Source organism: Cicer arietinum, chromosome 7 (genome assembly GCF_000331145.2).
Source record: "Cicer arietinum cultivar CDC Frontier isolate Library 1 chromosome 7, Cicar.CDCFrontier_v2.0, whole genome shotgun sequence".
NCBI classification, from domain to species: domain Eukaryota; kingdom Viridiplantae; phylum Streptophyta; class Magnoliopsida; order Fabales; family Fabaceae; genus Cicer; species Cicer arietinum.
Window position 1 is genome coordinate 60140015 of NC_021166.2, and position 10981 is coordinate 60150995.

Genomic DNA, 10981 nt, shown 5'->3' on the forward strand with positions numbered 1-10981 from the left:
TTGCAGCGCGTGTGACGGTTTTTGGCGACGCGCTTTTGGTCATGACTTGATCTGAAGATGACTGTTGTTCGATGGAAAATTTGTCAGAAATAGTGGCAGCGGCGGCAGTAACAAATTGAATGGAAATCGAGTGAAACATGTCGGAATGTTGGAAAAGAGAAACTATGATTATATTCCCTAACTGTTGGGAACTCGGCAGCGGAATAGAAGCGGAATCGTTCAAGGAGGATCGAAATAGGCTCTAGATACCATGTTGAAATTGTGGGATTTTAGAGAGAAGAAGGAGAGAAAATAATAAGGGTTTGAATATTATTGATAATGGTTTAATATTGACTTGATTACAATAGACTCAATACTAATCTATATTTATAGAGAAACATAGACTCAATCCTAAATCAGGAATAAATCATAATAATAATGAGAGATATTCTAAGATATCTCTGTGATTATAAATTGATCCTAAGAAATAACTCAAGATACTCTAATATAATATAAAAGATCTTATAAGATATTTTTTAATATTCTGACATCTTGTGTCGGTTTCTAGTATTATTTGGGTTTTTCTCATGTGATTTTATCCTACGGTGTTTTATCCTTTTCATGTATAGCATGACAGTGGTGCTACCGTGTCTGAATAAATTAACTCATCTCAACCTGTTTTATGTATGACAGCTTTATTTATTGGGGAATTCCTCTGTAGAGTCACTATCTGGTGCAGAGTACTCGAAGTTGACATCGGTATGAACCTCTTTTCATTGTTTATCATTACTTGACAGTTCCACTCTCCAGTTTGGTCTGAGCTTTTACCATCCAACCCTGTTGTATTTATGAGTGCAATAGTGTAAGTTCTCTCATTTTGCTTGCTTTCTTCTGGCAAAGACATGTTCAGGTCAGATCAGTGCTTGCCGAATTGAGGGAAAAGTTTCAATCACATTCAATGAAATCATATCGATCTCGGTTTCAGAGGTAATTGATTGTCTTTCTTATCATGCTGTGCATAATGGAACCGTGCTTTATAGTTTTGAAAATTGTTACACACATAAATGACTGTACTGGCATTCATTTATGGTTATTGGTTATTGAAGCATGATAGCACCATTCAACATCACTAATTGGTTTATGTTTTGGATAGAAATAATCCCTTTTCTTTTCCCTTTTTTGGTTGCAGAATCTTTGACTTATGTATGAATGATGATGCATCGTCTTTCTTAGGGATTGAGCAATGGCAACAGGTTTCTCATCTACAGCAATGGCTTGGGCTTGCAGCTGCAGACACTGTTGAGCTTGGGCATATAGTAGAGTCTCCTATTATTCGTACTGCAACTTCTATTGTGCCTCTAGGATGGAATGGTGTGCCTGGAGCAAAAAATGGAGAACCTCTGAAAGTTGATGTTACTGGTTTTGGGTTGCATCTCTGTACACTTGTTCATGCTCAAGTGAATGGTGACTGGTATTGTCATTACTCAATAAAATATCATTTACAGATGTGGTTTTCTTTTAATTCATTAGGTCCAATTAATATCAGCCCTTAAGGCTAATGTTAAGTATACTAAGGTGTACTCCCTCTAGTCTTGAATATAAACACCAAAAAAGTTTACTTTTGTGGCCTTAAATATAAGCAAAAGTTAACTAACTCTGCCACATTTAATGTCATTATTCCTACAATACCCTTTCATTAATTTAGATTTTATTTTTCCAATAACTCCTTTTTTCATGAGACAAGTTTCCATGAAGGGCAATGTCAAGTTTCCATTGGAAAACTTCCTATATCACTAGTCAATGAATCTGGATGATAAATAAATATAAAGCATTCGAGTAGCATTTTTCTGTTTCTCGTTTCATATATTGCCTGTATAATAACTTCCTGTGCACCTTGAGGTATGTGATGTGTATTTATATCTTAGGTGCTCAACTACTGTTGAATCCTTTCCTTCTGCACCAAACTATTCTTCAAATCAAGAAATTCAGCCTGAGATACAGAAGATGAGAATTTTAATTGGTGCTCCGCAAAGAACACCTCCAAAACATCAAACTGTGTTAGACTCTTTGATGCCTGCTTTTAGTTCTGTTGATTCGGAGACTGCTGGTAGTTCAGGACCTGCTCACAAGGATAAGTTTGTCTGTCCGGAAAGTTTAACTAACTTTTTAATATTTTGCACCAGTGATTTTACAACTGTTTCCAAAGAGGTTCACGTGAGAACCCGTAGAGTACGATTAGTTGGGCTGGAGGTATAGACAAATGTTTCTCTGGAGTCAAAGTGTGTGATTCCTTTTATTATTCATCTAATGACCTTCTTGAGTTGGCTTATGTGCAGGGATCTGGTAAAACTACTCTTTTAAAGGCAATCTTGAGTAAAGGTAAACCAAGTACTGCCACTTATGAGGATGCAGTTTCAGATATTGATGTGCAAGAAGTTATTGCTGATGGTTTGTGCTACTGTGACTCTGCCGGAATAAATATGCAGGTTTTCTTTTTTCGTGCTTATTTTTCCTGTTTCTTTTTGCTTTTCCCTGCAAAGTGGCCCATGCTTTATACACTTGGTTATTATCAAAATTTTATTAGAATTCATGGAAGAAAATACATGTTCTTTCTCTCAAGTTTCATTTTCCTTTATGGGTGAACCTAATATTGGCCTGTAGAATCTCAAACTGTTTTCAATTAAAAAGTACCTGAAGACGTGATTCACAGTAGGACATAATGGTGTCATATGATCTATGTAGCTGACCCCAATTAGTGGGAGACAACTACTACTGTTGTTTTATGTAGTTGGTGTTTGGTCATGATTGATCCATTCTACTTCATCGTACTTCTAAATTTCTAGTTTTACATTGCTCTGGTCCCTTTTATATGGGTGCCAAAAGGTCGAAACACTCCTAAAACTTTTTTTTTGCAGGATGGTTATAACCCACTGTTATGGTGTATCAATCTATTTATATTTTGTACAGATAGTGGTTACCATCAATTATTTATACATTACATCTTTTATGAACATTGATTGCTATTTTAGTCAAAAGAGTTGATATGATGTCAAAACCCAATTTTAGAAGCTTATAAAAAATACCCACTGTTATAAGTTCTTTTAATAGATTAATACTTTTTCTGCTTCTAGATACTTATCAATTTAATGGCAAAGTAAAATACTCTTATAACCAGGTCCAGATGGTGCAAACATAGTAGTTAAGCAAATATTTGTGTTTACGGTTGGCTTTAAGAGCTTGGTTGAGGGGCAGTGTAACTTTCTGTTCATAGGGTGCTAGGTTGAAACAGTACATTTTGAATTGTTATATTGTTGTTCATTTTCCTTTTCATTTAATTGTTTTTCAGGAACTGAACTCAGAAACCTCTCGCTTCAGGGATGAACTTTGGGTTGGAATCCGAGATCTAAATAGAAAAACAGATTTAATTGTTCTTGTTCATAATCTATCCCATAGTATACCTCGATATAGTGATTCAAACGGTACTCAACAGAAGCCAGTCCTATCACTTTTCTTGGATGAAGCTAAATGCCTTGGAATTCCTTGGGTTCTTGCAATAACAAACAAATTTGCAGTTAGTGCACATCATCAAAAGGCAGCAATTGATGCTGCTTTGAAAGCTTACCAAGTATCTCCTAGCTCAGCTGAAGTTATAAACTCCTGTCCATATGTTATGCCTGGTTTTGCTGGGGCTTCTTTGTCGTGGGATGCAAATAATGCGGAATCCAATACCAGAGTGGGTGCTCAAAAGGTTTTATTTGCTCCTATCAATTTTGTTAGGAGGCCTTTCTTGAAAAAGGAGATTGTTCTTCCAGTTGAAGGTGTCTCCACATTATGTCAGCAAATCCATCGTGTACTTCGCAGTCATGAGGAGTCTTCGTTTCAGGTAGAAAAAAACTTAATTTCTTAGTTTTGAATATATTGTATTTTCCTTAATTTGATTAATTCCAAGGTGGTAATATAAGTAGGGAATTTTAGTGAAATGAGTTCCATCCAATACTCACTCTATGATAGGGTGAGATTTATGTTGGTCCCACCACTTTGAAAATGAGACTCATTAATTAGTGAGAGCTACATGAATTTCACCCTATCATGGAGTGGATATAGGATTACCATGATTGTTGCTAGCACTGACCTAGAATATAGGGAGACATTCTCCTACCTTGTGAGGTATACTAGTAATATTACATTGTTTTGGTAGTAAACCTGTGAAGCTATTGATTTAGAAGCTCAGTTGATTATGTTCTTCGGGATTCTGTTTCAAATGAAACTGTTACTATATCATTCGACATTTTGTTGATGCTCAATATTTGTTCATGTTTTTATTACACAATTTCAAATGTATTTGTTATAGTAATGCACACTAAAAAGTTTACGTATTTTTGAATGCTTTTTTCTCAGGAACTTGCCAGAGATAGACTAATGATGGAGTTAGCTAGAGAACAAGGAATATCAATTGATGCAAGTAGAGATAAGGCAATTTCATTGAATTCGGCTGCCGTGGGTGCATCCGTTGGGGCTGGTCTTGGCATTGTCCTAGCAATTGTGATGGGGGCAGCATCGGCGCTTAGGAAGCCCTAAGGACCCAATTCCTCTCTTACTATTACCCCGGTGCCTTTCGACCAAGAGTTGGATTGTTTGTGCCCTTGTTCTAATGTCTTTTATTTTTTGTTGCTAGGATTTTCTTAGATTACAGGTAGAAGAAATATGTGAAAGAAAAATTAAATTTCTGTCACATTAGCAACATATAATTACCCATTTATTAATTTATTATTGTAAATCCTTGAGTTTATGCCTGAGTGAAATTATATTGGAATAAGGGAGGGGATGATTTCAAATGGAATTATGTTGGCCTCACTCTACATTTTTTTTAAATAAATCTTCAATAAAGCGTCCAATTAGATTAGAAAGAAGTTTGATTTTTTTTTTTGTTATCGGAATTTTGATTATATCAACATGAATAAAAAATATATTTTGTTTTTTACGAAAATATAATGTTTGGTAGAGTATAAGACCGCATACAAGCTGTTTTGCAATTTTGTTATATTGCATTTATTTTCTCGACCAATAAAATAAATTTTAGCTAGTTTTATTTCATATATGCATGCCTTCTATTTTGCAATTTCTTTTCTTCACTTATCTGCTTTGTCATTTGCAATTTCAAGTTGAAGGTTGAAATTTAAAATTGATCTTATAGCTTACAAAGACTCATTATTGATTGTTCACATATAGCTATGATGCAACTGTTGAAGGATGGAATAGTGATGAATTGTCTGATAGTCATTGAAGTATAATTGAAGTGACAATGTGTGATGGAGTTTCAAGACTTCACAATGCTATGTCACGAATTTGAAGGATGCACTGCTACAACTGAATGGTGGAAGGCTAGTAGTAATGCTTTGAAGTCATATAATTGTTATCTTGCTAAAGATGGACTCAATTCTTAGTTTAATACATTGTATTATAATTAAATAAATAAACTACATACCATTAGTGTAAACTAATTTTATATTGTCAACTAGAGTTATTGTTTTTGAAATGTCATTATACTTTTGTAAACAATAACCACATTATGAATAATTGTGATTGATTATCAGTGTAAAATAGTTTTATATCAGTAGTGCACATCTATCAAACTTGGTGCAAGTTCTTTTTAAAATTTAAATTTAAAATAAATAAAATTCGAACTTAAAATTTAGAGAAATTTTATATCACGGTATATATATGATAAGAGCAAGAAGGTTGGATTTCTTAGTAGGTGCACCCATTTTGGTGCAATTTGAACAAAAGTAGGCAAACAAAAATACAATAGAAGCTAGAAGCAAGCAAGTTATAATAACCGAAAACCAAAGAATACCAAACCAAACCCAACACAATACAATATCTTTTCTTTTAATTTGATCGAAAAATCAAATCCAGAACTCCCAAACAATCCCTTTCCTTCTCCCCCAATCTTCATTTTCTCATTCAAAGCAAAGCATCTTTCTCTTCTCTTCTCTTCTCTTATTTTCTTCCACTGTATATATCACACACACAACACCATGTTCCTCTTCAATTCCCTTCCAACACAAACACAAACGTGCTTTTTATTTCTCTCATTTATTATTATAATTTTAATAATCGGTTTACAAACATGTCCAAACAAACCCAAACACAAAACAAAGAACCCGGTTCAGTAGGACCTAATTCCCAACCCTTGAGTAATTTCAACTACTCGAACCGGGTTCAATTAAAGTCACTTTTTCTAGACCGAACCGACGGTTGGGCGGAGCTTATAGGACAGAGAGTAGTGGTCGGCGGATGGGTGAAGTCGTCGAAAGAAGTTGAGAAGTCATCGCCTCCTCCTCCACCGCCGTCAGTGACGACGGAATATGAAACGCAGGCGAAAGACGTGTCGTGTGTGGAGATTCTTCAATCTCGGATTCCTTTGATTCGTAATATAATGGAAGTATTGGGAGGAAGCAGTTCCGTTTATCGCAAGAAATTACGTGACACTCCAATTGCTAAACATCTTCCTCCTCCACCTCCCAAATCTTCCACCGTTTATCTGCTTCTCACCGACGGTTCCTGCGTTGCCACGCTTCAGGTGCGTTCGTCCTTTAACTTTTCTTCTTTAAGCTCTGTTTTGGGTTTACATGTTTCTTTAAGTTGGAAAAATATTTAGCTTAACTACACGTGTATTTAATAATTTTATCATATAGCAACTATAGCTTAATAGAATTGGCTATTGTTATATGGGAAATTTGAACAAATTGTTATTTTATGCTATCTAAGATTGACAATATTGGTAATATAAAGATATTTGTATTTTGTGTTTATGGATAGTTCATAAATCTTTGATGTTAAATCAATTATTAAAATTTAAACTAGTTAAAATATTGTTAGTTAACGGTATATTTTTTGAAATTTGCCGATATATCTTAAAGTATGACACTAACTCTAAATGTGTGATGTATCGTATTTTTTGAAATTCTTTGAAGAATGAAATTTATTTATAGTTTATGATTTCTTTTTTAAAAAATTGTGACATATATCCTCTTCAATTGGACAGTCCATTAGTGATCTGATTTATAACATTAAAATTTATGGCATATGTATGTGCCTAAATTTTACAAGTTGATGGTTTTCGAAATTCTATTTGATGTTTCTCATCATTATAGGTTGTGGTTGATTCCTCAGTAGCTACACCTAGCTGTCTTTTGCCAACCGGAACTTGTATATTAGTGGAAGGTCGTCTAGAACGACCATCAACAGAAGGGAAGCATGTTATTCAGTTACAGGCTGAAAAAGTTCTTCACATTGGAACAGTAGACATTGCCAAGTATCCATTATCAAAGAAACGAGTTCCACTGGATATGTTAAGAGATTACTCGCATTTTCGACCTCGAACAACTACGGTGAAATTATATATCAATTTGATATTTTCTCATTCTATGTATCTTAATATATTTTGGTATATAGCCAGAACATGAATGTTTTCCAGGTTGACACATTAGATTTTCTGACAACTAACATGCATAACTAGTTATTGTTGACTTTTCTTTTGTTCTTTCTTATAAGTGATAATTAAGCACTGCTTTTTACTTTTGTGAAACACCACTTTTTAATGATTTGGTTCTTCTTGACCTTAAACCTTACCCCACATTTTTATTTCTAGCTACGTGTAGATTCTAGAGGATTTTAATATGTCTTCTAAACATGTACTTTTAATGCCTATAAACGTTCTTCATGTATATAAATTGTATGATTTGATACATATTTGTTGCATTCCACTTCATATATGTGTATTATATAGCATATAAGTGCTGAAATAGGTCCTGTTTATATTTTCTCAATAATATAGCTTAGCATGCTTGTCATTTTTTATTTTTGTGACAGTGTATTATAATGAAAATAGAAAAATTTAGCCTTGATCTGTTTTATTATTTTTTATTGAGTGATGCTTGGCCCGTATATTAGGTGGCAACTGTCATGCGAGTTCGCAGTGCTCTATCTTTTGCAACCCACTCATTTTTCAAGGATCATGCATTTTTTGATGTGCAAGTGCCAACAATAACGACCACAGACTGCGAAGGATTTAGCAACATGTTCCAGGTTACTACTACCCTGAATCAGAAAGCAGACAAGGAGAGGCTGAGTACCATTTATGAGACTGATGGTGTTAGACTCGAAATTGTGAAGGAAGCTGCCGTAGAGAAAAGCAAACTGGTTGAAACTTTAAAAAGAAGCGAAAGCAATAGGGAAGCGCTGGCTGCAGCAATTCATGATCTGCAGAAAACTAATGAACTGGCATCGCAATTGGAAGTAAGAGAAAAGAAAAAATTAGGAACTGCATTGATTAAGGATGACAAAGGAGACTCTTCCAAAGATTTTTTCTCTTCCAAAACTTATTTGACTGTCTCTGGTCGCTTACATCTTGAGAGTTATGCATCTGCTCTTGGAAATGTGTACTCGTTTGGACCTAGATTTCAAGCAGATAAAACAGACTCTGCTAAACAAGCTGCAGAAATGTGGATGGTTGAGGTTGAAATGGCTTTTGCTGAATTAATGGTATCACTTTTTCCCCATGCAAAATTACTGTTTAGTCAAGACTTGTAACATTTATTTCAGGTTCACGTCAGTTAATAGCATGTTGTACATTGTGGTACTTACAGGATTCCATGAACTGTGCTAATGACTTGTTCAAGTACCTCTGTAAGTGGGTTTTGGAAAATTGCTCTGAAGATATGAAGTTTGTTGGAAAAAGAATTGACAACACTTGCATCGATCGTCTTCGGCAGATTATATCAGTTTCCCCTGAAATAATTTCCTATAACGAAGCTTTAGATGTTCTCAGAAAGGTAGGTATATCGCCAAATACTCCTCAACATTTCGTTGATTTTTGCCACCCGCTTTCCTTTTCATTTCAAAGATAACAGTTTCTTTTGTTTGTCCGTGTTACTGGTTATCCTCCCAGGCTGAAGATAAGAAATCTGAAACAAAATTTGGATCGAACGTTAGACTCACTTCAGATCACCTAAGGTATATGGATATTATACTATGTCAGAACTGGAATGTATAGCAATCCTATCATACTATCCTCATAATCTGGATATGCTAATTTTTTACAGGAGAAGTATTGCCTTTCACCACTTTTAGTTACTTACTGTTATGTTTGTGTCATTGCAGCTATCTAGCTGATGCCATCTACAGGAAGCCAGTTATCATACACAGTTATCCACAAGACGCCAAGCCATTCTACGTTCGCGTTAATGATGATAAAACTGTAGCTGCATTTGATCTTGTTGTCCCAAAGGTATGGCAAAAACTTACGGACAGTATGGTTGGATTAGTAACCTACCTGTGTGAGAGCTGTTGACAGTGTGGCACATCTTTGTATGTAATGCTTGAGTGTTAAAGTTTTAAAAAATCTTTGCAGGTGGGAACAATAATTTCTGGTGGCCAAAATGAGGAGCGTCTTACAGTGATAAGCTCAAGGTACTACTTGTTTACCATTTTCTTAGTTCACTAATGTCTTCTTATTGAAGGTGCTATTCTGATTTCTAACTAACCAATTGATAAACTTTTAAAAGCAAATTCATGATAAAACTTATTTCTTTTGGTATATGTGCCAATTTATAATGTATCCATACTGTTAAATAATGGTGCCTATTTCCTTGGTAAAATATGAAATAAACCTTTTGCTGTTTCTGTACTATATGACAGGGTTTCTATGTTGAATTTGCCACGAGAGAAGTATGAATGGTACTTGGATCTTCGTCGAAATGGAACGGTCAAGCACTCGGGGTTCACTCTAAGGTTTGACCTTATGGTCCTTTTTATAACCGGCCTTAGCAATGTTAGGGATGTGATCCCTTTTCCAAGAAGCTATGACAAGGCCAACAACTAATTACATTTTGGTTAAGATTCGAGTTGTGCATTCAAACTTCAAATCGTAATGGCAGCAGGAAAACAAGGCACTAATTCTGTATCATTGTGTAACATAACCATATTAATTGATTACATGCCTATAAAAAAATTGATTGCACGTATGCCCAATGTATATAAGGAAACTTATGATTGTAATTAAATTCATACAAAGTCTTGTCAAGTTCTTTCTAGTTCAAGTTGATGTCAGCGTTAAATTTCGATTGAGTATTCATGTTTCTACTTCAAACAATACTACATATTGAAGTTGGAGCAGACAATGAATTTAGAGGAATCTTACTTATATAGACACTAAAAGTTTCGGAAGCTCCTTCCAATATAAATTATAGATTCCTTGTTAGTGTATGTCGAATTATGGAAAATATAAACTTACTTGGTTTGTAAATTAAATTTGTATTTGAAAAGTTTAAAAAGCGGGAATCACAAAACTTATTAGACAAAATGCATATTTCGTTTCATAGTGGAATTGACAAAATTACGGTGAATCATTGTGATTTATGGTAATTCACCGTCATTTTGTCACTCCCCGCACGAAACCAAACATATACAAAAATGAATTGAATGATATACTAGGTTATTACATTACATTCTCCATTCTCTGTTAACCTATGAGTTGGTTTATGCATTTTGCATGGCTCGGTTTTTGTGCTGCCTAAATTTAACTTTCCTTTTATTTTTTATTTCAAAGTAATTAAATGTACAAAGTTTAGTTAAGCATACTTTTTTTGTTCAATAAATTAAGCATACTTTTTCTAGTCCAAGGTAGTTGCACTAAATTGATAAGATTGTGCAAACAAATATTCTATTTTGTGTATCTGTCAAGATCAAGTCCAGTGCATGCTAACGTAAGTTACCTAACTCTGAAAATGGGACCTCCTTCCTTATATGCTCGATGTGCTCTGTTTGAACCTAGTTTTGCCACTATGTGGGGTTCAAACAAATTAACCATTTGATCTTTTGGTCATTCATGCCTAATATTTGAGACTACTTCCATGTGCCCACTAGCACCTAACCTCACATTTTTTATCTTGTGAAATTGAAATGTAGCAGCCCCCCCCCCCCCCCCCCCCCACCCATT

At 34.7% G+C, this 10981-nt stretch overlaps 2 protein-coding genes across 3 annotated transcripts in view; both read left to right on the top strand.

Moving 5' to 3' along the window:
• LOC101508920 (uncharacterized) overlaps positions 1 to 4833 on the top strand; it is an 11073-nt gene extending 6240 nt beyond the window's left edge. For both annotated transcript variants that reach the window (XM_004510162.4, XM_027336807.2), the window contains 7 exons: positions 673 to 738; positions 890 to 966; positions 1169 to 1450; positions 1905 to 2229; positions 2316 to 2465; positions 3326 to 3862; positions 4378 to 4833. In XM_004510162.4, the coding sequence (XP_004510219.1) occupies positions 673 to 738; positions 890 to 966; positions 1169 to 1450; positions 1905 to 2229; positions 2316 to 2465; positions 3326 to 3862; positions 4378 to 4557 (1617 nt within the window). In that variant the 3' untranslated portion in view covers positions 4558 to 4833. The remainder of the gene's footprint in view (positions 1 to 672; positions 739 to 889; positions 967 to 1168; positions 1451 to 1904; positions 2230 to 2315; positions 2466 to 3325; positions 3863 to 4377) is intronic.
• A 1054-nt stretch (positions 4834 to 5887) lies between these two features.
• LOC101508605 (asparagine--tRNA ligase, cytoplasmic 2) lies at positions 5888 to 10082 on the top strand. Its single transcript, XM_004510161.4, has 8 exons — positions 5888 to 6562; positions 7137 to 7373; positions 7936 to 8526; positions 8631 to 8816; positions 8933 to 8997; positions 9145 to 9271; positions 9395 to 9453; positions 9682 to 10082. The coding sequence occupies exons 1-8, from the start codon at positions 6110 to 6112 to the stop codon at positions 9863 to 9865; spliced, it is 1902 nt and encodes a 633-aa protein (XP_004510218.1). The 5' UTR covers positions 5888 to 6109; the 3' UTR covers positions 9866 to 10082.
• The last annotated feature ends 899 nt before the right edge of the window (positions 10083 to 10981 follow it).

Bases quoted from the DNA above. Each gene is read 5' to 3' on its own strand.
- LOC101508605 (XM_004510161.4), top strand. From the start codon at position 6,110: ATGTCCAAACAAACCCAAACACAAAACAAAGAACCCGGTTCAGTAGGA. The intron at 8,527-8,630 runs GTATCACTTTTT...TGGTACTTACAG, and splicing joins TGGCTTTTGCTGAATTAATG to GATTCCATGAACTGTGCTAA. The intron at 8,817-8,932 runs GTAGGTATATCG...TTATCCTCCCAG, and splicing joins CTTTAGATGTTCTCAGAAAG to GCTGAAGATAAGAAATCTGA.